Raw genomic sequence first — 26,011 nt, 5'->3', positions numbered from 1 at the left:
GGCTTTCCTGTCACTCAGGCAGGCGGGACTCACTTTTTGACCACCTCTGGGCTAGGGAGGGGCTGCCTGACCCTGGGAAGTAAGGGAGGGTTTTTGTCTCATACCCTTTCCTAAGACTCAGGTGGTCATTGTGAGTCTCTCTGCCAAGATCCCCACTGGACATAGCAGTGGGTGGGTGGGTCTCTCTGTGGTGGGGGAGAAGATGGGAGGCACAGAGAAGAAGAGGGACTGGTCCATCTGGGCTCCTGTCTCAATGGAGTTGAGTGTGTGGGTGGGGCCATGAGGTGAAGGCAGGTTAGGAAGTTGGGGGGTGGGGAGGGGGTGCTGTGAGGAGCCTGTGAGGAAGAAGCCATGCAGCCTTGTTCTAGCCTTTGGGGGGTTCTGTGCTCACTGCCTGGCAGAGGAAGCCCCCACTCACCGCCCCTGCCTTCCCAGTGACCGAGCTCTTCTTTTGTCTTTTTCCTTTCCTTGTGGCCTAGGACTGGGAGCTGCACGTGAAAGGGAAACTTCACGCTCAGAAGTGCCTGGTCTTCTCTGAAAAGTAAGTGCTGTCCAGAACAGGCTTGTCAGCAGTCTACACTGAGCACCCCCAGGCCAGGAAAGAGCAGAGACAAAACAGGCTCAGTCCCTGGCCTCAAGGAGCTTATGTTTCAGGGAGAAAGGGGGCAAACAGATGATAAAGAAAACAAGCAAGTGGTTGATTGAGAATCCCTAGTAGTAAATGCTAAGCAGAAAACAAAATTAAAAGGCAGGAGCAGGGGGTGTGTGTGTGTGCAGGGAAAAGTCTCACTGAGGGCAGAATGAGCTGTGTGGACATACACTCCTGGCAGAGGAGACACCTAATGGGCAGGTCTCAGTGTGGCCCTGGGATGCTTAGGCAACACCAGTAGTGCCAGAGCAAAGCCCTAGGTGAGAGCCAGGGAATGGCATCCCTCTCAGGGGATGTGGTGAAAACTTTTTTTTTTTTGCCTCCAGGGTTACTGGTAGGGCTTGGTGCCCACACTATTAATCCACTGCTCCTGGAGGATATAGAGAGGGAAAGAAAGACACCTGCAGACCTTTTTCACTGCCTGTGAAGCAATCCCCCTGCAGGTGGGGTGCTGAGGGCTTGAACCGGGATCTTTGTGCCGGTCCTTGTGCTTTGCACTATGTGCACTATGTGCACTTAACCCACTGCACTACTGCCCGGCCCTGGTGAGGACTTTTAATAAAGATTTATTTGCTTGCTTGCTTATTTGTTTGCTTGTTTGTTTAATTGAGAGGCAGAGGGAGAGAAGGACTAGAGCAAAAGCCCAGGGCTCCCACATGCATGGCACGTGCTCTACCCGCTAAGCCACCTACTTCCCCAGCCGTAACCATGAGTGGTGCACTCAGGCTCCACTGTGTGGGACTGAGAACAACAGGGAGGAGGTGGCTGGCAGACCCCCGGAGAGCAGTGAGGAGGTGGCCACAGTCATCTAGAAGCCCTCCTTTCTTACACTAACCCAAAGGAGGAAGCCACCCAAATATCCACCAATAGACGAGTATGTAAACAAAATGTGGAATACACATGCAATGGAGTATTATTCAGCTTGAATAATGAAGAATTTCTGACACAGGCTGCAACATGAGTGAACACAGAAAACATTGTGCTGAGTGACATAAGCCAGTTACCAAAGGGCAAATACTGTATGATTTCACCTACAGGAGGTACATAGAGCAAAAAGTAGAACAGTGGTCACCAGGAGCCGGGGGCAGGTGGGACGGTGGATGAGTATTGAATGGGCTGTTTTGTGAGGTGAAAGGAATTCTGGGACTGGATGGTGGTTAATGGTTGCAAAAGAGTGTGAATGTATTAAATGTCACTGAGCTGTGTACTTGACAACAGTTAAATGGTAAATTCTGTATTATGTGTTTTCCCACCATTTAAGAAACATTCTTAGGGCCAGGTGGTGGTGCACCTCGTTGAGCACACGTGTTTGTTAACATGTACAAAGACCCAGGTTCAAGTCCCTGGTCCCCACCTGCTGAGGGGAAGCTTCACAAGCAGTAAAGCTGTGCTGCAGATGTCTCTCTTTCTTCCTTTCTCCCCCTTTCCATTTCTCTCTCTAAAATACAAATATTTTTTTTAAAGTTTTAAATAAATCCTCTTTCTTTTTTACTGTGGCAAAATTCACACAAGACACACCATTTTCATGTATACAGCTCATCAGCATCAGCTTTAGCACATTGACCAAGTAGGTGCAAGCCCAGATCATTTTCATCACTCCCAAAGGATACTCCCTACCTCTCAGGAGTAGCCAGTCCATGTTCCTGCTCCCACACCAGCCCCTAGCAACCACTAAACTGCTATCTCCATGGATGTGCCTTCTAGGGGGCTTTTCATATAAATGTGATCATTTAATATATGGCCTTTTGTGACTTTTTCTTTTTTCACTTGGTGTAAAATTTTCAAGGTGTATTCCTGTAGCACATACAACCTTTGCATGGTTCAATATTCCACTGTGTGTATAGCATCACGTTTTGTTTATTCATTCATCTCTATTTGGTTTGTTTCTACCTTTGAGCTACTGTGAATATTGCTTCTATGAACATTTGAGAACATGGTATTTTTAAATTATTTATTTTATTTTGGATAGAGGCAGAGAGAAATTGAGAGGGAAGTGGGGAGAGAGACACTGGCAGCACTATTTCTTTTTTTTTATTATTATTTCTTTATTGGGGAATTAATGTTTTACATTCAACAGTAAATACAATAGTTTGTACATGCATAACATTCCCCAGTTTCCCATATAACAATACAACCCCCACTAGGTCCTCTATCATCCTTCATGGACCTGTATTCTCCCCACCCACCCACCCCAGAGTCTTTTACTTGGTGCGATATGCCAATTCCACTTCAGGTTCTACTTGTGTTTTCTTTTCTGATCTTGTTTTTCAGCTTCTGCCTGAGAGTGAGATCATCCCATATTCATCCTTCTGTTTCTGACTTATTTCACTCAACATGATTTTTTCAAGGTCCATCCAGGATCGGCTGAAAACAGTGAAGTCACCATTTTTTACAGCTGAGTAGTATTCCATTGTGTATATAGACCACAACTTGCTCAGCCACTCATCTGTTGTTGGACACTGGATTGCTTCCAGGTTTTGGCTATTACAAATTGTGCTGGCAGCACTATTTCACCACTTGTCAAGCTCCCTCTTGTAGGTGGGGAAGAAACTTGAACCCGGGTCCTTATGCATTATAATGTGTGTGCTCAACCACGTGTACCACCACCTGGCCCCTAGGACATGTTTTTGTTAGAATATATTTTCTCCAGCTGTTTTGGGTCTGTGCCTGAGAGTGGAATTTCTGGGTCACAGGCAATTCTTTGGTTAACTCACTGAGGAACTGGTTTCCCTCCTCCACCCCCCTATAGTGCTGGTATCCGGTGTATACTCGGTTCGACAGAGGGGACACTATGCGCCTCTCCCAACAGCACCACTGTTTATACCCCAGCTGGGAACGACGGTGAGTAAGGAAGGTCTTCTAAGTCTTCAGCTCGAAGCACACACATCAGCCTCACAAAGGCTCATTAAGTCTTTTCTTTAATAACCAGATTTCCCAATGTGCCCTAGAAAGCAAACAGATTCCCAAATTAAAATTCATTGGACCAGTTGTCTGGGTGCTTTGATCTTTCCTGACATACTTCCAACATTCAACCTGGCTGATTAGTAGTGTGTCTAGAGGTATAATCCTGCCAGTCACTGATCAACATGCACTTAGTAGAGCAGTATGTCAAGAGTTAAATTTCATTTTTCTTCTCCCACTGTGTCCTAGGAATGACCTTTGCAGGTAAAGGAAAGTACTGGGCTTTCACCAACTGTGTGTAATTTTTTCTGTAGATTATGTGTCAAATCTTGGAGCATCGTATGCAACCATTCCAGCAAGATCATTTGCTCAGTCAAATCCTCCATTTCCTGCAGCTTCACTGGGAACTAATGTGAGTACAGAGCTTCTTCTGCCTGGTCCTGGTCATCATCAGCCATGGTGCCATGCCTACAGTAGAGGGGGCTCGGGGACTGGCACAGGAGGCCCTTTCCCTGGGCAGGGCACCAGAGTTATTTCACATGCAGTTCAGGTTGTCTCAAAACACCAATAGAAAAAGCATTGGGGGCCAGGTGGTGGTGCACCTGGTTGAGTGCACATGTTGCAATGAGCAAGGACCCAGGTTCGAGCCTTACTTGCAGGGGCAAAGCTTTGCAAGTGGTAAAGCAGGGCTGCAGGTGTCTTTCTGTCTCTTTTCCTCTCTCGCTCTCCTTCTGAATTTCTGACTGTCTCTATCCAGTAAATAGATAAAGATAATAAAAAATTAAAAAACATATATTTATAAAAAAAAAAAAGAAAAGAAAAGGTATTGGGCTGGGTGGTGGCACATCTAGTTGAGTGCACATGTTACGATGTGCAAGGACCCAGGTTTGAGCCCCCAGTCCCCACCTGCAGGAGGAAAGCTTCACAAGCGGTGAAGCAGGGCCACAGGTGTCTGTCTGTCTCCCTATCTCCCCCTTCCTCCCAACTTCTGGCTTTCTTAGTCCAATAAATAAATAAATAAAGACAGTAAACTTTAAGAAATAAAAGAACAAGCATTTGTATTCTTAAATTGAAAGCATTCATAAGCTTTCTAGCATTTACACTGTTTTGGGGGGAGATTCTCTACTTTGTTGTATGCCTGTAAAAGACTTTTTGCAGATCCCACGTTCTAACAAGCTGGGCTATTTCCCTAGCTGGTGAAGATTTTTTCCTGTTTCACTGAAGTGAACTATCTCCCTATGAGTGGGTAGTTCGGAAACTTGAACCAGAAAGAGAAAAAGTGTTTAACAGTGAGGGCCCCACACTCAGACTGTTGGTTGGCTTCTGAGGAAAATGGTTGCTGCTGTATATGACTTTTTATGAGTGTGTGTGTGTGTGGGGGGGGGTGTGTGGGCATGTTTGCATTCTTTTGCATTCTTTTCTTTCTACTCCATGCCTTTTCATGTATCAAAGCTCCAAAGCGTCATCCCTCCTTTTTGTGATTGTGACAACTTCCTTTCTCTCTTGGGTTTTCTCTATCTTCCCACTGCAGCCTCGTCCCCCAAGAACTCTCAGCTTCTCTCCTCCACGCCCCCAGCCCCCCTACCCAGGAACACATGGAAGGGGGTGGGAGATACAGAGGCAGCTACAAAACCAAAAGCACCAGGCTGAGCCCTGCTCAGAGTGTCTGCGGGGTTTGGCCTGTCCTTTTGTTTGATTCAGGCTGTGGCTTGAGCAGCCACAGCCTCTTTCTCTCTGCTCACGCCGCTGAGCACTAGCTCACATGCCAGGCCTCCACGTGCTGGCCGGACCACGTGGCGAGAAGAGCAAACCTAGAGACATGTAGGCTTTAGGTCCCAGGGGCTGTGTGAGCAAAGAAGTGAAGAGATTCACAGTCAGAAGGAAGTCTGCCTGTGATGCTGAATGGGAGAATGGTGCCAGGGAGGTGCTGTCTGCAAGGCCAGGTCTGGGCGGGAAGAGATTTCAGGTTTTTCCTTTCTGTGCCTGGTCAGTGACAGCTTCAGGTCAGTCACTCCCAACCCAGCAGTGTGACCGGGCTCAGTGAGGTCTGCCATTTAGCGTTGAGATCAGATCCCCATGATTATACAACCTTGTGTCCTGAGGGGGGTGTGAGGGCTGTGGGCCCAGAAGGCATCCCTGTACCCGTACCTGCTTAGGGACTGCGGCACCTGGGGGACTGTGACAGAAATGGGGGGGTTGGATCAGGTGACCTGTAAGAAAGGGCCAGTGTCAGCTGAGCCCCTTCACATATGGCATGAGGAGCGGCAAGGAAGAGTTAGTCTCATGCCCCAGCCCCATCATCCAACCAGAGGCCTTTGCCTGTGGGTGTGGAGTTCTAGCCCCGTTCTGGACCTGCTTGTGATGTGTCCTAATGTGACTCACATTACTTCTGTGAGGCTCTGGGTTCTTCAATGTTGTTTTCGCCGGGCTATGTTGTTTTCACAGGGCTGGCTTCACGGGCGGGTACAGACGACCAGGGACTCATGGTTGAGCTGTAGGCAGTATTTCTTTATTCATGCAGGACGCAGCACAATCTTAGATGAGCTAAGCTAAACTCAAGGTACTGTAAAACTCACAATGCTGTCTTTATATATACTTGCCAAGTAGGGTGGAAACAGGATGTGACATAGAGAGGGTGGAGAGAAAAGTGACTGGTGACAATCAGAGTGTGACAAGGAGAGGATCAGGGTGTGACAAGGAGAGGGGGTGGAGCAAAAACATATCATGAAACAGTGGGGATTGAACCAATGCCCTGGAGGGAGTGTGGTGCTTGTTAACAGCAGTTATGTAAATAGAATGAAGTGGTTATGTAAATAGAATAGTGTTAAGCAGGGGGGATTTAAACCAAATGAAACAGAAGGGGTCTCATGCATACCAACACTTCAACAGCCACAATAACTGCCCTGGCAGTGACTGTTGAAGGTGAGTGTGTTTTCACTTAGCTTGTGTGATTGATCACTCGCAGCTGGAAGGTGGAACAAAGCTGAGACCAGAGCTACCCCCCTCCCTGTGCTTCTGACAGTCACATGGCACCTTGTGTGCAAGTGTGTGTGTGTGTGTGTGTGTGTGTGTGTGTGTTTTCTGCTTACAAAATATATGTCTTTTGGCAAAATTTAAACAGGTAAGAAATGTTTACTGAGGACATGGGGTGGGGGGAGACAAATTATTCCTCTTTCAGTCCACACAGAATACCCAGAATAGCTCTGCTTCATCTTCCTCCAGAAGGGTCTTCTGGTTCTGTGCCAGGGCTTTTCCTGTCTGATGCATTTACACACACCCTTTCAGAAACACGCTTTCTTGAGTAAAACCAGGAACAGCCAAGACTCTGCCATACCAGTATGTCTTACTATTGTTCTTGGTGCAAAGAACCAGCTGTTGCTTCCAAAGCTCCCAGTTCTTTTAAAAAATATTTAATTTGTTTTGTTCATTTATTGGATAAAGACAGAGAGAAATTGAGGGGCAGGGGAGGTAGAGAGGAAGAAGGAAAGGGAGAAGGAGAGGGAGAGAGGAGAGAGAGGGAGACCCTTGCAGCACTGCTTCACTACTCATGAAGCTTCCCTCAGCAGGTGGGGACAAGGGTCTTGAATCCAGGTCCTTGTACTTGGGAACATGTGCACTCAACGAAATGTGCCACCACCTGGTTTCTAAAGCTCTCAGCTTTTAAGCAGCAGAACCAGGAGGCGTGGGGCTCTGACAGTGAGCTTCAGAAAGCACCAGCAGTGCTACAGAATCGAAGACCGTGAGAGAGCCCCTCCACCCTCTCCACCAAACCCAGATTTGGCTTATTTACCTTTGTGTCCATTGTGTGGGTGTACCACCCTTTCATTTCTATGTTCTGACATAAACACATCCTGGGGCTGACAGTCATGCCGCTGTGTTTGCTGGTGGTGCTGATGGTGGAGGGTGATTTGTGTCACCAGCCCCTCCCCACTCAACTCAGATCCCCCAAGGAGGGGTGTTCACTTTCACTTAAGTGTCTGCCATTGACAGAGCAGACACACTTTATCCTTGGCTGTCTAAGTCGTCATAAACAGAGTCATCAGGTTTCTGCAAGGGGCCATGGAGCCTTCTCAGGCTGTAAATAGTTTTCTTGTGCCTGCCCATGTTGCACTTTGCCTGTCCCCATAAAACTGTCTTGCAGTGTTCAGAGCCCCCTTGGGGGTTATGCAGTGCAGGGGCCATAGTCAGGCCTCCCTGGCTTATTATTTTCCTGGTTTTGTTCTCACCCAGGACCCTGTGTCCCAGAGAACTTGTATAAAGAAGGTTCCCTTGAGATGGGAACCACCAATGTTTGCAGAGGGACAGAGATTTAACTCCTAAGTTGTTCCTCAGATTGCTGACAGCTTCTAGAACATCTGTCTGCCTTCCCTGGGCTTGTGGGTGCCTGAGTCCAAGTGCTCTGTTCTGCTGGCTCCCAGAGAGCTTGGAGAGTAGAAATCAATACATGATACTGGCTCTTGGCCCCCTGCCCCTACCCCTGTTTTTAGCTCTGCCATTGCCCATGTCCTCTTGGAAGCCAAGACCACATTGTTTGTTTTCAAAGAGACCAGAGAGCAGGGAAATAGGACACTTGGGTGGAGTTTGTGGTCTGTTTTCTTTGCTTTTCATATTAAATGTTCTTTTTTTTTCCCTTTGTGAAGTGGTATGAGCATAGTATAAAGGATTCTACAACAGGGGAAAAAAACTGAACATGTAGCTCTCTGGGGAAAACCAAAGGCAAATAAATGTCTCTTGCTGTCACTGTGTATCATTAGCAAGTATACGTGTCCATGCTAAATTATTATAGTCTGTCTTGAAAACTTCAGGGAGTGCCATATAATCTACTATAAAACTTAATTTCTTTTCCATTGGCCATAAGTTCCCAATACATATTTTAAATTGATTTCTAGTTATCTTTGCACATCTAAACATAAATCCCTGTTTGTTTTCTGGGGAATTCATGTGGAAAGAGAGACCAGAGCATTCTTCTGTCATTTGACATTTTGTTCCTCAATTTATACGTTCAATTTCCCTTTCTTTCTCCCTCCCTTTTTTTTTTTTTTTTTTTTTTTTTGCCTCCAGGATTATCACTGAGGCTTGGTGCCTGCACTGTGAATCCACTGCTCCGGCAGCCATTTTTTCTGTGTGTGTGTGTGTGTGTGTGTGTGTGTGTGTGTGTGTGTGAGTGTGTGTTGTTGTTGTTGGATAGGACAAAGAGAAATTGAGATGGGAGGGGAAGAAAGAGAAGGAGAGAGAAAGACGCTTGCAGACCCACTTCACCGCTTGTGAACTGTCCCCATTTTAGGTAGGGAGAAGATTGGAGCTCGAATCTGGATCCTTGTGCAGGTCCTTGTGCTTAGTACTGTGTGCACTTAATTGGGTGTGCCACCACCCAGTCCCTTCTCCCTTCCTTTTGTATGTGATGCAAGGGGTTGAATCCAGAGCCCTAAAATCTGCAAGACATGATCTTTCTGGTTCCCGTAAAACATTATGCTTTTACCATAATTTACCAAATTTGAGTTTGTTTCTTCAAACCTGACTTGTAATCACAAATCTCTATTTAACTGACCACAGATTAAAACCTTAACTGCTCTCAGGCATCAGTGTCCACAGGCATGGTGATGAGTGTGGACTAGCTGACCTCTCAGTTTTAAGATTCTGAGACTGAAGTTTATAGACGAGATGTTTCTTCTTGTAAAGTACTCAGTACCCATAGGCAAATCCGAAATCAAAGTAGATTAACTCTTAAATCAAAGCTAACAGGCTTTTGCAAATATTTGAAGTTGTCAATAAAGACATTTTTACCCATCCAAGTAAAGCCAAGAGCCACACCTATTTGCTCTCTGCCTGATACACTCATAATTAACACCATGAAATAAAACATTTGCCCAGAGTCTCTCCTTGGGTATGTTTAGCAAAGAACCAGCAGAAGCCCACAGGGAGTGCCAGATGACATTAGGTTGTACCTAACTCAAACAATTATTTATTGACAATGGAACCTACATCTTGAAGTTTTAGGAAGCACTTCAAGAGGCCTTCAGGCCTTTTTGCCATAAGCCATATTTTTATTGCAACTCTCTTGAGTTATTTGAACTGAGTTTGTTCTTTGAACTCATCTTCGAAGCTGTTTCCCATCAGCATCAGAGCAGACTGAAAGGACTCGCAATCTTCCTATACAAATCTGCTTGCTCCTTTCACATTTCCATTCTTTATAAAAGACAGGTGGCTTAGCTGAGAGGTCTGGGACCCAGCCTTGTGAATTATGAGAAGCAGCATCTAGTTTCAAATGAGTGACCCCAGCATATGAAAGTTGACAGCCATAGTCCCGGATTGTACAGGGTGGGAGAGAACAGTGTGGATTAGCTCTGACTTGGGGCTGAAAACGCCTCCTCCGAGCTGGGAGAGGATGCTAGACCCTTTAGCTTGATAATTAGGACTTCAGTTTCAACAGTTTGGCTGTCAGAGGGATTTGACCTTGGGCTGGAAAGTTTCAAATGCACCTGTTGCATGTGCCTCCTGAGACCTCAGCAGTTAAAATTCACTGAGATGTTAACAGAGCCCATCAGCACTTCACACCAAAGATTCAAGTTGGCAAATCCTTATGACTCTTTCCTAACCTATCTGCTTCTTTGCCCTAGAGCACATCTTTAACAATTTTTTAAGGTCAGTTTTAATTTTAGCATAGTTCAGACAGAGAAGTTATAAGAAAGGTAGGAGGAATTCTATATACCTTTTGCCAAAACCCACTATTCTTTTACACATGGAATAATTTGCTTTATCATTCATGTCTGTCTGTGTGTGTGTGTGTGTGTGTGTGTGTGTGTGTGTGTGTGTGTATGTGTGATTTTTACAAATGACCGAAATAAACAGAAGCACATATACCAATGTCTCTAACACGGACCTTTGGTGCCTCAAGCATGAAGGTCTTTTTGCAGAACCATTATGCTGTCTCCCTAGCCCTATGCATTTTATCTGGGACTATGGGAGACATTGGTACTGCTTCATCACTCCTTATATCAGCCTGACTTGCCTCAGAACACAGCCATGGTCTTACAGAAGTACAGTAACATATTTTTTTCTTAGCCCAGGGTCAGCATAGTACAAACATAGTTCTTTGAATGTTGGAGGGAAGGAGACAAATCCTCATTTACAGGAGCCATGTTAGGTGTCAGGCTTTGCACAGGGGCACGATGCATACATTGTGGCATATCTGTCTTTGAAACAGTCCTATGGGAGCAAGTTTTCTTTTCCTTGTTTTGCAGATAAGCTAACACAAGCTTGGGGAAATGCATTAATTTGCCCACATTTAGAGACCCAGGACTAGGTGTGACTGACATTCTCTTCCTGGCTTCTCTGGTGCCTAGAGACCACAGAACAGTTTGATGGGAGTCTGTCCTCAGGAAGACACCAGGCCCAGATGTCCCAAATCTATCCTTTCACCTCTCCTAAGCACTGGAGAGGCAGAGTCCTTCAAGGAAGAAGTAGCACTTGCCAAACGAGGTTCTCCCTGTTGAATTCTCACTTGTACCCTGTAGAAAAAAAAAAAAAAAAAGCCCAGCTCCAGCATAGAGAGCTACGTCTGGTGAGTGAAGGCACACTGAAACTGCTGAGCACACGGAGAGGTGGACAAGTACTACATTCGTGGGGACAGGGAGTGGGGACATGCTGGTTTCCTGTTTATGCCTAACGTAGTTGGGAAGGTTATCATTATCCTGGTCCGAAAGTTTAGCTTGGCAGGGCTTCTGGGAGGAGTGGAATTTTAGAACTTAGAGCCATGCAAGCATGGAACTACAACATCTGCGCAGGACTTAGGATCATCTCCCTCACTCCAGCCAACAGGGAACCAACACCCAGACAGGAGAGCTAGTTTGTCTTCATACATACCTAGTCAGTGGCTAGGCTGGGACTCCAATCCAGGTCCTTGGTTTTCCAGCCTCGGGTTCTTTCTGCTCCTCAAGAAGTCCTGAGATCCCTACAGCCCAAGGCCCTTTTAACCATTTTCTGCTACTTCAAGCAACCACTGTCCTGCATTTCATGTTTGGAAAGAGCACCTTATCTACCAAGGGGAAATATTAGTGATTTATTAGCTAGTTATCCATTTTTATTTACCAAAAACATTTCCCATCAAACTTTCTCATCAACCTAAGATCTAGTCAGGGTTGATATTTTGATAGGAAAGAAAAATTCAAAGTATGTGTGGTCCAGGGGGTAGCTCAGTGGATAAAGCATTAGACTCTCAAGCATGAGGTCCTGAGTTCAATCCCCGGCAGCACATATACCAGAGTGATGTCTGGCTCGCTCTCTCTCTCCCTCTCTCTCTCTCCTCCTATAGTTCTCATTAATAAATAAATAAAATCTTAAAAGAAATTCAAAGTATGATCTCAATACAGGCTTTTTTTTTTTTTAATTTTTATTAGTTATCTACAAGATAACAGGGGTACAACTGCAGAATGTTCCCACCACCAGAGTTCTGTACCCTCCATTCCTTCCACTAGAAACTGCAGTGATTCTCCCAGGGTCACAGATATGGGTTGACTATTGTTTCTATAACTATCTATCTGTACTTTTTCATTTTTTTCCCCTATGATCCTGCCTTTTCTTTCATTTTAAGCAATAGCTACAGCTATACTACTTCCAAATGTTTTCCCTTTTTTCCTCTTCACTCTCTGAGTCCTGATGGAATTGGGGTTCCGTCATCTCTAGTCATCTTCCCTTAACACTTCTCACCCTCTGGGAGTATGGACCAAAACTCTTTTTGGGATGCAGAAGGTGGGAGTTCAGGCTTCTGTAATGGCTGTAATAGGTGGATCCACACCCTCAGCCTAACACAGGCTTTTCTAATGTCAAATATAATAATCCTCAGGCAGGGGAGATAGCATAACCATTATGCAAGAGGCTCTCATGCCTGAGGCTCTAAAGTCTCAGGTTCAATTCCCCATACCACCGTAAGCTGAGCTGAGTAGTGCTCTGATAGATTGGTTAACAATTAATTAATTAATTAAATGATCCTCCCCGTGGTCCGGGAGGTGGCGCAGTGGATAAAGCATTAGACTCTCAAGCATGAGGTCCTGAGTTCAATCCCCGGCAGCACATGTACGAGAGTAATATCTGGTTCTTTCTCTCTCTTCCTATCTTTCTCATGAATAAATAAAAAATATTTTTAAAAAAATGATCCTCCCTATACTGTTACCTTTAGAGACCCTTAAGGACTTATTAGAAATCTCTGGGGGGGGGGGTGTAGTATATAGCGTCACCCGATCTGCTCAAAGTCACTCTGTGCTCCAAGAACATATTTTACTCTAAATGTATATCCTAAAGATGACATTCTCTCTTCCTCTCACCTTCCCACATCCTTCTGTCTCTCCCCCCTTCTTTGCTCATTCAGCGCTATAGAAGGCATAAGGCTAATACTAGCGTGTGTGTGAACTGCGTGAAGAGTAGAGTGACAGTGGATGTAATTCTGCATCTTTCGTGAATCAGATATGATTTAAAAGCTAATTGAAGTTAACAAAAAGATGTTTTAGATCAATACCAGAAAAGAACAAAGATCAAACTATCCTAAACCAAATATTTTCACAAAACATGTAACACATTAAAAAATGTTTCTCTTTTGTTTTTAAATATCTATTTATTATGAAAGAGAGAGGGGGGAGAAAGAAAGAGAGAGAGAATGAAAAAGGAGGGAGTGAGAGATCAAGCACTGCTCAACTCTGGATGATGGTGGTGCTGGAGATCGTACTGTGACATCTGGGGCTTTAGGCACCCAGGTTGGTCTACAACCAAATAGAGCTATCTTCCGAGCCAAAACTGTTTCTTTTTCTACCTGGATAGGATTTCTTGCATGCCCGGAAGCCAGTCACTGCACAAAAAACAAACCACTAACACAGTGATTTTCACGGTTTTCATTTCAGGGCTCTCTTAGAAAGTGGTTAACTGAGGTAAAGGGGTCAAATGGAAGAGGCTGCTTGTGGTCACTGAAGGTCCTTGGCCTTGACCCAGCAGAGCCCAGACCTTGGCGTTCCTGTGACCCATTTGCAGTTCACCGGTTGAGAGCTTCCACATTAATATAACTGGAAGAATATTAAAATAAATGTCCCATAATTATTTTGACCAGAATCCACAAAATGAAACTTCTATTTCTGATCAGTCTTGAGAGGGAGAAAACAAAAGCATTTGTGAAATATGATTTCAAATTTTATTTTCCTTTATTTTCTCTCTTCTTGACAGAGACAGAGAAAGTGAGGAGGAAGAGGGACACTGAGAGGGAAAGAGACACCTGCAGCCCTGCTCCATTGCTCCTAAAGCATCCCCTGCCCTGGCAGGTGGGGAGTATTTTGAAAATCTAAACTGCAGCCCAAGCACTCCTGTGAATTCCTAAAAATACTGGCAGCACTAATACATTTGGCACTCTGGACAGCTATGAAGGTGCTTATTCTCTGGGAGGCCTGTTCCATGACCCAGCAGCAGCTTTTGTTACACTCACACTTGGATTAAAAGCCTCTTGAAGTTGCATAAAAGTCTGGAGCAGACAGGAAGAGAGGCCCTGGCTCTCAGGCCTGACCACTAAGCAACTGGGCAACCTGACAGTGGTGGTGGGCTCAGCACTGCCCAGTGTCTGCTCTGTGGTCCAGGTGCACATTATTAGCCTAGGCCAATGGCAGCAGAGTCACGGGGGACAGAAATGAGTCCACCCACTGGAGGCAGGCAGAACACACCAGCCTCAGTCCTTCTATTCACAAATGCAGAGGCTCAGCCACTTTCCCCTGCTTGAGAGCCCAGATAGAATCACCCATCCTAATGACAGACAGCCTGCTACCCCTGGACAAGGGCTCAACCATGTTTCCATGCTTAGGAACCTTCCTTCCTTCCTTCCTTCCTTCCTTCCTTCCTTCCTTCCTTCCTTTCTTTCTTTCTTTCTTTCTTTCATTCTTTCTTTTTAATTTTTATTTATAAAAAGGAAACAATGACAAAAACCATAGGATAAGTGGGGTACAACTCCACACAATTCCCACCACCAGAACTCGCTAACCCATCCCCTCCCCTGATAGCTTTCCTATTCTTTGTCCCTCTGGGAGTATGGACCAAGGGACATTATGGGGTGCAGAAGGTGGAAGGTCTGGCTTGTGTAATTGCTTCCCCGCTGAACATGGCATTGACAGGTCGATCCATACTCCCAGCCTGTCTCTCTCTTTCCTTGGTGGGGCAGGGCTCTGGGGAGGCGGGGCTCCAGGACACATTAGGGGGTCATCTGTCCAGGGAAGTCCGGTTGGCAAAATAGTAACATCTGGAGCCTGGTGGCTGAAAGAAGAGTTAACATGTGAAGCCAAACAAATTGTTGACTTATCATGAACCTGAAGGCTGGAATATTGCAGATGAAGATTTGGGGGGGGTCTCCGTTTCATAGATAGCTAGTAGGCCTATTTTAGGTATATTCCAAAGGACCCATGACTATACTAGCTTTTTTTTTTTTTTCTAAGCCTGATATCTGATACGCAGGTGGACCCAAGTTATTGTCTGGGAAGATGATGTCACAACTGGAAAAAGGGCTAGAAAGCTGCATCAGTGAAGAGAGTAGCTCCCAAATATGGGAAAGGTGTATAAAGATTATTGACAACAAACCTTTCTGTTTGTACTTCTTTTATTATTATTTTTTTTATTTATAGAAAGGAAACATTGAAAAAAACATAGTATAAGAGAGGTACAACTCCACACAATTCCCACCACCAGAACTCCGTGTCCCATCCCCTCCCCTGATACCTTTCCTATTCTTTTTTCTTTTAATTTTTTTTATTGGGGAATTAATGTTTTACATTCAACAGTAAATACAATAGTTTGTACATGCATAACATTCCCCAGTTTCCCATATAACAATACAACCCCCACTAGGTCCTCTGAATCCTTCTTGGACCTGCATTCTCCCCACCCACCCACCCCAGAGTCTTTTACTTTGGTGCGATACGCCAATTCCATTTCAGGTTCTACTTGTGTTTTCTTTTCTGATCTTTTTTTTTTAATTTACTTCTTTATTGGGGAATTAATGTTTTACATTCAACAGTAAATACAATAGTTTGTACATGCATAACATTCCCCAGTTTCCCATTTAACAATACAATCCCCACTGTGTCATTTATCATCTTTCATGGACCTGTATTCTCCCCACCCACCCATCCCAGAGTCTTCTACTTTGGTGTGATATGCCAATTCCATTTCAGGTTCTAATTGTGTTTTCATTTCTGATCTTGTTTTTCAACTTCTGCCTGAGAGTGAGATCATCCCATATTCATCCTTCTGTTTCTGACTTATTTCACTCAACATGATTTTTTCAAGGTCCATCCAAGATCGGCTGAAAACGGTGAAGTCACCATTTTTTACAGCTGAGTAGTATTCCATTGTGTATATATACCACGACTTGCTCAGCCACTCATCTGTTGTTGGACACCTGGGTTGCTTCCAGGTTTTGGCTATTACAAATTGTGCTGCCAAGAACATATGTGTGCACAGATCTTTTTGGATGGATATGTTGGGTTCCTTACGATATATCCACAGGAGAGGAATTGCAGGATCATAGGGTAGGTCCATGTCTAGCCTTCTGAGAGTTCTTCAGGCTGTTCTCCACAGAGGTTGGACCAATTTACATTCCCACCAGCAGTGTAGGAGGGTTCCTTTGACCCCACACCCTCTCTAGCATTTGCTGCTGTTACCTTTTCTGATGTATGACATTCTCACAGGAGTGAAGTGGTATCTCGTTGTTGTCTTTATTTGCATTTCTCTGACAATCAGAGACTTGGAGCATTTTTTCATTTTTTCTAGGCCTTTTGGATCTCTTCTGTGGTGAATATTCTGTCCATGCCCTCCCCCCATTTTTGGATGGGGTTATTTGTTGTCTTGTTGTTGAGTTTGACAAGCTCTTTATATATGTTGGTTATTAAACTCTTGTCTGATGTATGGCATGTAAAGATCTCTCCCATTCTGTGAGGGGTCTCTTGGTTTGGGTAGTGGTTTCTTTTGCTGTGAAGAAGCTTTTTAATTTAATTTGATGTGGTCCCATAGGTTTATGCTTGCCTTAATCTTCTTTGTAATTGGATTCGTTTCATTGAAGATGTCTTTAAAATGTATGCAGAAAAGAGTTCTTCCAATATTTTCCTCTAAGTATCTGATAGTTTGTGGTCTAACATCCAAGTCCTTGATCCATTTGGAATTTACTTTTGTATTTGGTGAAATACAGTGGTTCAGTTTCATTCTTCTGTATGTTTCAACCCATTGTTTCCAACACCATTTGTTGAAGAGACTCTGCTTTCTCCATTTAATAGTCTGAGCCCCTTTGTCAAAGATTAGATGTCCATAGGTGTGGGGGCTCACTTCTGGGCTCTCAATTCTATTCCACTGGTCAGTGTGTCTATTCATGTTCCAGTATCAAGTAGTTTTGATGACAATGGCCCTATAATACAATTTGAGATCTGGGAGTGTGATGCCTCCAGTTCTGTTCTTTTTTCTCAAGATTGTTTTGGCAATTCTAGGTCTTTTCTGGTTCCAGATAAACATTTGTAGCATTTTTTTTATTCTCCTAAAAAATGTGCTTGGGATCTTGACGGGGATAGCATTAAATTTGTAGATGGCTCTGGGTAGTATGTTCATTTTCTACCAACCCATGAACATGGAATATCTTTCCACTTCTTTGTGTCTTTTTCCTTGAGTAGTGACTCATAATTTTCAGTATACAAGTCTTTCACTTCTTTGGTTAGTTTCACTCCTAGATATTTTATTGTTTTAATTGCTATAGTAAAAGTAATTGATTTCTGGATTTCAATTTCTTCTAGCTTAGTGTTTGTGTAGAGGAATGCCACTGACTTTTGAATGTTAATTTTGTAGCCTGACACCTTACTGTATTGCCTGATGATTTCCAAAAGCTTCTTGTTGGATTCCTTAGGTTTTCCTGTATATAGTATCATGTCATCTGCAAATAGGGAGAGTTTGACTTCTTCTCTTCCAATCTGTATGCCTTTAATTCCTTGCTCCTGCCTGATTGCTATGGCAAGAACTTCCAACACTATGTTAAATAGTAATGGTGATAGTGGGCAGCCCTGTCTAGTATCTGATCTGAGGGGAAATGCTTCTAGTTTTTCACCATTGAGTATGACGTTGGCTGTAGGTTTGCTATATATAGACTCCACTATCTTCAGGAATTTTCCATCTGTTCCCATTTTTTGTAGTGTTTTGATCATAAAGGGATGTTGTATTTTGTCAAAGGCTTTCTCTGCATCTATTGATATGACCATGTGGTTTTTGGTCTTGCTTTTGTTGATGTGGTGGATCACATTGATTGACTTATGCATATTAAACCAGCCTTGCATGCCTGGGATAAACCCCACTTGGTCATGATGAACAATCTTTTTAATATACTGCTGTATCCAGTTGGGTGGAATTTTGTTCAATATTTTAGCATCTATGTTCATCAGAGATACTGGTCTGTAGTTTTCTTTTTTGGTTGTTTCCCTGTCTGCTTTTGGTATAAGAGTGATGCTCATTTCATAGAAGCTGGCAGGGAGTACTCCAGTGTCTTCAATCTTCTGGAAGACTTTTAAAAGTAGAGGTATTGGTTCTTCTTTGAAGGTTTTGTAGAATTCATTTGTAAAACCATCTGGTCCAGGACTTTTATTTTGGGGGAGACTTTTGATAACTGTTTCAATTTCATTAGCTATGATTGGCCTGTTCATGTTATCCACTTCCTCTTTACTTAATTTTGGAAGTTGGTAGGTATCTAGGAAATTGTCCATTTCTTCCAGGTTGTCTAGCTTGGTGGCATATGGTTGTTCATAGAAGCCTCGCATGATATGTTAAATTTCTGCAGTGTCTGTTGTGATATCTCCTCTTTCATTCACTATCCGATTTATTTGGGTCTTCTCCATTTTCTGTTTTGTGAGTCTGGTTAAAGGTTTGTCGATTTTGTTCACTCTTTTGAAGAACCAACATTTACTTTCGTTGATCTTTTGTACGGTTTTCCTATTCTCAGTGTTATTTATTTCTGTCCTAATTTTAGTGATTTCTGTCCTTCTGGTTGCTTTAGGGTTCCTTTGTTCTTCTTCTTCTAGGTCTTTAAGATGTGCAATCAGGCTTTATTTGTGCTTTTTCTTGTTTCCTAATGTGTGCTTGTATAGCTTTGAACTTCCCTCTCAGTACTGCCTTAGCTGTGTCCCAAATATTTTGATAGCTTGTGTCTTCATTTTCATTGAAGTCTTGAAACATTTTGATTTCTTCCTTGATTTCCTCTTTGACCCAGAAGTTGTTAAGAAGTGTACTGTTGAGCTTCCACATTTTGGGACTATTACTAATCTTTTGTTGGTTGTTAAGTGTTAGTTTAGTTCCACTGTGGTCTGAGAAGATGCTTGGGATGATTTCAATGTTCTTGAATTTGCTGATGCTGTCTTTGTGGCCTAATAGATGTTCTATCCTTGAGAATGACCTATGTGGATTTAAGTAAAATATGTATTCCAGTTTCTTGGGATGAATGACTCTGAAAATGTCCAATAGTTCTAGTTTATCTATCTCTTCATTTAGCTCCCTTATGTCTTTATTGATTTTCTGCCAGATCACTGTCAAGTTGAGAGAGTGGAGTGTTGAAGTCCCCTACTATGACTGTGTTGTTGTTAATATACTGCTGTAGCTCTTTCAGTAGACATTTGATGTATTTAGATGGTTTCTCATTGGGTGCATAGATGTTAATAATTGTTAAGTCCTCTTGATTGACTGATCCTCTGAGCATTAAGTATTGTCCATTCCTATCTTTTTTTTTTTTACATTTTTTTAAAATTTATTTATCTTCCCTTGTGTTGCCCCTGTTGTCTTTTTATCTTTTTATTGTTGTTGTGGTTGATATCGTCGTTGTTGGATAGGACAGAAAGAAATGGAGAGAGGAGGGGAAGACAGAGAGGAGGAGAGAAAGACAGACACCTGCAGACCTGCTTCACCGCCTGTGAAGCGACTCCCCTGCAGGTGGGGAGCCGGGGGCTAGAACCGGGATCCTCATGCCGGTCCTTGGCTTAGCGCCACCTGCGCTTAACCTGCTGCGCTACCGCCCGGCTCCCCATTCCTATCTTTTTTAATCTTATCTATTTTAAAGTCTATCGTGTCAGATAAGAGAATTGCTGTTCCTGCCCTTTTTTGTGGGCCATTGGCTTGTATGATAGTTTTCCATCCTTTCACTTTAAGTCTGTGTTTGTCTTGTTGAGTTAGGTGGGTTTCCTGTAGACAGCATATTGCTGGGTTGTATTTTCTGATCCATCTTCCTACTGTGTGTCTTTTAATAGGTGAATTCAGGCCATTGACATTTATTGATATCAAAGATTGAAGATATTTTAACACTATTCTTATAGAGTTTTAGAGTGTTCAGCTATATGTCCTATTTATGATGGTCTGACTGTTTATAGAAGACCTTTCAGAACTCCTTTCAGGGCAGGCTTGGTGATAGTTGATTCCTTCAACTGTTGCTTGTTTGAGAAGGTTTTGATGCCTCCATCTAGTCTGAATGACAGTCTAGCAGGATATAGTATTCTTGGTTGAAAGCCTTTCTCATTGAGCACTCGATAGATATCTTGCCATTCTCTTCTGGCCTGTAGTGTTTGTGTGGAGAAGTCTGCTGCTAATCTTATGGGTTTTCCTCTGTAGGTGACTTTGTTTTTCTCTTGCAGCCTTCAGGATCCTTTCTTTATCCTTATTCCTTTCCATTCTAAGTATGATGTGTCTTGATGTCTTTAAGTCTGGGTTAATTCTATTTGGGACCCTCTGGGCTTCTTGAATCTTTATGTCTTTGATGTTGTCTAGACTAGAGAAGTTTTCAGCTATTATGGCCTGAAGAATGCTTTCTTCCTCTCCCTCTCTTTCTTCCTCTGGTAAGCCAATAATGCGTATATTGTTTCTTTTGAAGTCATCCCATAGGTCTCTGTTGTTGTTTTCAGCATCTCTTAATCTCTTTTTGAGATATCTTACTTCTTTTTAAGTTGTCTCTAATTCGTCCTCGATCTTGCTAATTCTGTCTTCAGCCTCATTGATTCTATTCTGTCTGCCCTCTACTGTTTTCTGGAGTTCATCTATTTTGTTACCCTGTTCTGATACTGTTTTAGCTTGTTCAGCTAGTTGTGTTCTTAGCTCAGCTATTTCAGCTTTCAGCTCTCTAGTAACCTTGAGATAGTGTTTTCTTCCAGAGACTCATTTGTTGTTCCTGTATTTCTGATTACAATTCTTTCAAAGTCTTTACTCACTCCTGTGGTTATTTCCTTACCTAATGTTTGGATGTTCAACTCGTTATTTTGTGCTTCACCCTTTGGGAGGCTTTTAGCTGGACTGTTGTCCTGGTTAGTTTCTCCAATATTTCTTCTTGTTGGTTTACCCATTTTATATATTATGAGTTCCCTCTCTTAGTACTTTTCAATTTACTGATCACTATTTCCTGGATTGACTTGTGTCTAAGTAAGGTAATTAAAAGGGTTCACAGTGGTGGAAGTTAACAGTTGTTTCAATAGTGTTTTAATCCCTGAGTTGGAGCTCAATGATTTAAAAGCCTCTTTTTTTTTCTTCTTCTTCTCTGTAGGCTATGTGAGCCTGAGGGCTTCTAAACTATAAGTAGGCTTCTTAGCTTAATCACTGACTCCCGACCAAGAGATAAGGCAGGGTGTGGCAGAGATAGTCCAGTGGTTATGCAAAGAGACTTTCACAGTCCCACAGCTATGCCACCGAGGTATAGGTCTTCTCCTGAGTTTCCTGGTTAGATCTCTGTCCCCCGGTGTCCCTCCCTGCTGCTGCTCCAGGTTCTGAGGGCAGTAGCAATGGAGACTCAGAGTTGCACTTGGTGAGTCTCCGGGGAGTCCTCTCCTCCCTTCAGCTATCCCCTTGTTGGTGGAACAGACTGGAGGTGTTGTCTCAACTGACAAACTGCCGGACTGTTACCAGCCACTTAGTCTCTCTCTAGGCTCCTCTCTGTCACCGGCCACGAGTGTTTGCACTCACAGGTGATTTGGTGGGTTCCTGTAGTCGTTCTAGTCCTGTCTTGTTTCGGTCCCAGGTGGTCTTCTTTGGTATTCCTAGTTGATCCGGGAGAGGAGAGGAGAGAAACAGATCTGCTGCTTCTAGTAGCCCCGCCTCTGGAAGTCTCTGTTTGTACTTCTGAGAGGCATAGGGCTAATCTGAGAGCTGCTTGGGCCACACATTGTAGGGGAAATACTTCAATTCTGGACATTGCAGAGGGGGACATCTGAAAGGAGTGCCTGGGTTTCTACAATTCAGAACTGAACCCCAAAAGGAAATTCTCACTGACTTTAATTGTGCTCAATCCAGATGAGGTAAATGAGGGTTTCCCATGATAGAACTACCCACATATTAGCCCATATTTAGGCTCAGACCTCAGATTGCCTGCTGCGCTGTCTTAGGGTCACATCCACATCCAGTGGAATTAGATGTTGGAGTTCACTTCATCACTGAAAATGGTGATTATGCAAATGTAGGCTCTGCTATTAAAAGGTATTGGCTGTGTGTGTGTGGGGGGGGGTTGGTCAGCAGATTTGCCTCCTTCTCTTCCACACTGAGTGGGCTTGTGTTTACTAATTCTGAGCCAGGCCAATTAAGGTTTGACGAAAGTCATGTTTTGGCTTCCAAACGCTGTTCCCAAAAGCTGCCTTTGAGGCTTCCAGGTGGAGAGTAGTAATAGATGCTAGACCCAAGGTTTTAGTAAAACAGCTCTTTTATTTGTGGAATCTATTTTGGGCTGGTGAGCAAACTTTTGTTTGAAGCAAGAATTCCAAGGCTAACACAGAAAAATTGAAAGCCACACCTCTATGACAATTTGTTGTTATGGATGTCTGTATTGGGTTTCTACAAATCCTTTCTATGCTCTTTTTTTATGTTAAGTCAGACAATTAAAAGTATAGAAGAAACAGGTTAAACAACTTTTCCCTTGCTCCTTTCCAGTTCTACTCTTAGAGAATAACAGTATTGATGGGCTGATAGGTATTTCATTCTTTATGGAATATACATTTTCCGTGACTCTCCCTGTCTGTGATGAGACCCTTTAGAATTTTTTTTTTGTGAAAAAATTCAAGAATATAGAAAAGTAAAAACTAATGTAATGAATCCTCATGTCCCCATCACCGAGTTCTAGTAATTATCAAAATTCTGTCCTTCATTTATATCTTTTGTCTATATTTTTGGTTTTTTATTATACAGAAAAATAGCACTATATAGTACATGTTATTTGGAAGCCTGTTTTTTTTAATCTATCTTTAAAATGATTTCCTGGGGGTCGGGGGATGAGTGGTGACACTGCCTATTGATTGCACACATTACCAGACCCCAAGGATCTCTGTTCAAAGTCCCGCCCTCCACCTGCAGGGGGCAAGTTTCATAGGAAGCAAGTTGCAGGTATCTGTCTTTCTTTTTCCCTGTCTCCCCCTTCTCACTCAATTTATCTTTATCCTATAAAATAATAATAGTAATAATAATAAGAGAAAAAGTGGCCACCAGGAGTAGTGGGTCCATCATGCAGGCAATGGCAAATAAATAAATAAATAAATAAATCCTTCCTTTCTTCCTTTCCTATTCCCTTTCTTCCCCTCAACTCCTACCCATTATTGCCACCAGACTTATCACTAGAGTTCAGTGCCTGCCTCCTTCCTTCCTTCCTTCATTTCATTATTTTATTTGACAGGACAGATAGAAATTGAGAAAGGAGGGTGAGATAGAGAGGGTGAGGGAGAGAGAGAGAGAGAGAGAGAGAGAGAGAGAGAGAGAGACCTACAGTGCTGCTTCACCATTTGTGAACATCCCCCCTACGGTGGGGAGCAGTGCTTGAACCTGGGTCCTTTTGCACCGTAATGTGTGCGCTTAACCAGGTGTGCTACCACTGAGCCCCTAAACTGATTTTTTTTAGGATATTTTTTTTATATTTTATTTTATTTATTTATTCCCTTTTGTTGCCCTTGTTGTTTTATTGTTATAGTTATTATTGTTGTTGTCATTGTTGGATAGGACAGAGAGAAATGGAGAGAGGAGGGGAAGACAGAGAGGAGGAGAGAAAGATAGACACCTGCAGACCTGCTTCATCACTTGTGAAGCGACTCCCCTGCAGGTGGGGAGCCGGGGTTCGAACCCGGATCCTTATGCCGGTCCTTGTGCTTTGCGCCACCTGCGCTTAACCCACTGCGCTACAGCCCGACTCCCCCTAAACTGATTTCTTATCAACACATTTTCCTCCTTCTGATGACTAGGTAATTTTCCTTTGTTATCTGGAGCCATCATTTACTTGGTCATTCCCTTATTTTTGGGATGTTCAAGCTGTTGATGCCAAAATGATCAGTTTGTAAATTGCTATAATAAATACTCTTGTACATGTCTGTATATACTGGTGCATTTATTTCTGTAGGGTAGATTGCCTAGAAGTGTGATAGCAGAATCATGGACCTTATTTTATTGTATTTTATTTTTTCAACCTGAACACTGCTCAGTTCTGGCTTATGGTGGTACAGGGGATTGAACCTGGGACTTTAGAGCGTCAGACTTGAGAGTCTCTTTGCATAACCATTATGCTATCTACCCCTGTTTAAATCATGGACCTTATATTTTTTAAATTTTATTAAATGCTGATAAGGTGTACTTTCACAAGATTTTATATATACTTCCTTTCACCAGCAACTTATCCATATGCTATCTCCTCATATCTTCCACAACACTGATTGTTACTGGTTGCTTATTAAAGATTTGCAAATATTCTTCTGTAAAGTGATGACGTAAAATTGGTATTTTATAGATGTCTATGCATTAAGTCTTCTTTATGGGTTACTTTTGTAAATTACAGTTTTGCAATCACTATTTGGGGGCATATGCCCTTTAGGAATATCTGGAATAGAGGACAATCAGGAAATGCACTTTGAAGAACAGCCACTGCTCTTTGTCTCCACTAGTTTGCACAGCGGAAGGCGGGTGCTGGCCGAGTGGTGCATATCTGCAATCTCCCAGAAGGGAGCTGCACTGAAAATGATGTCATCAACCTGGGACTGCCCTTTGGGAAGGTCACAAATTACATCCTCATGAAGTCTACTAATCAGGTAGGTCTGGGCACTCACACTGGTATGCACCTGCTGATAGACCACGTGTAGGTAAAGGGGGGGGAAGTATATATATATATATATATATATTTTTTAAAATATATTATTTATTTATTCCCTTTTGTTGCCCTTGTTTTCTTGTTGTACTTATTATTGTTGCTGTTATTGATGTTGTCGTCATTGTTGGATAGGACAGAGAGAAATGGAGAGAGGAGGGGAAGACAGAGGAGGGAGAGAAAGATAGACACCTGCAGACCTGCTTCACCGCCTGTGAAGCGACTCCCCTGCAGGTGGGGAGCCGGGGGCTCGAACCAGGGTCCTTAGGCTGGTCCTTGCGCTTTGTGCCACATGCGCTTAAACTGCTGCGCTACCGCCCGACTCCCTGGAAAACATATATATAGTTTTTTTTTTTAATAAAGAAGCTACTCTTAGCATAAAGATAATACACAGCTGGCCTCTGTTGTTATGCTAGAGGTTTTTGTTACTTTTGTTACTGGTGATATGTTGTTTTACCTTCTCCTTGTTATTTTAATTTATTTTATTTTTGCTGCTACACCATGGTTATCATCTGCACAACAAATCAACTGCTCACAGCTGCCATTTTTATTTTATATATATATATATATATATATATATATATATATATATATATATATATATATATATATCTTTTGATAGAGACAGAGAGAAATCGAGAGAGGAGAGAAAAAGAGAGACACCTACAGCGCTGCTTCGCCACTTAATGAAACTTCCTCCCTGCTGGTGGGTGGCTGGGCTCGAACCCAAGTCCTTGAGCATAGTAATATATACCCCTTATCAGATGTGTCACTGCCTGGATTCTCCCCTTCTTTTCATGGGTACGGATCTTTGTGAGTTGCATAGAGGTGAGAAAGAAGGTGCTTTGGCATACTGTGGCTTTAGTTTGTTTTTGTTTTTGTTTTTGCTTTTGTTTATTTTTCAAATACAGGGAGGCAGAGAGAATGTGAAAGAGTCTACAACACAAAAGCTTCCTTCAAGGCAGGAGCCTAGATCATATACATAAAAAAGCAGCACACTATCCAAGTGGGTCATTTTGCTAGCCCAGGATAAGATGTTTTTTAACATTAAAAAAAAAAAAGCTTACTAGCCCCCAAAATAGAAATCCAGGAACTTGAGTCACTCCTCCATATTGCTGATCTTCTGTGTTAATGATACAGTCTAACCTATAGGAGTTTATCTGGTGGCTTGTATTTTGAACCAGCCAAAATCTTATTGTGGACATTAAGCTTTAGTGTTTATTACTGATCCTGAGTATTAGCATCTGGGGCCCTTGTGGGAAGAGAAGTAGTAATCATCTGAGCCCTTGGCAGGAGAGAATGGTGGGGACTGAGTTCTAGGGGATTCATATTTTTGC

General features: G+C 43.0%; 1 protein-coding gene across 4 annotated transcripts in view; it reads left to right on the top strand.

The window, feature by feature from the left end:
• RBM20 (RNA binding motif protein 20) overlaps positions 1-26,011 on the top strand; it is a 243,108-nt gene that overhangs the window by 166,768 nt on the left and 50,329 nt on the right. For all 4 annotated transcript variants that reach the window (XM_060171334.1, XM_060171337.1, XM_060171336.1 and 1 more), the window contains 4 exons: positions 480-541; positions 3,399-3,490; positions 3,865-3,962; positions 24,475-24,618. In XM_060171334.1, coding sequence (XP_060027317.1) covers positions 480-541; positions 3,399-3,490; positions 3,865-3,962; positions 24,475-24,618 — 396 coding nt within the window. The remainder of the gene's footprint in view (positions 1-479; positions 542-3,398; positions 3,491-3,864; positions 3,963-24,474; positions 24,619-26,011) is intronic.

Source organism: Erinaceus europaeus, chromosome 14, assembly GCF_950295315.1.
Source record: "Erinaceus europaeus chromosome 14, mEriEur2.1, whole genome shotgun sequence".
NCBI classification, from domain to species: Eukaryota; Metazoa; Chordata; class Mammalia; order Eulipotyphla; family Erinaceidae; genus Erinaceus; species Erinaceus europaeus.
The sequence above is the reverse complement of the archived record's forward strand: the minus strand, read 5'-3'. Positions and strand labels throughout refer to the sequence as shown.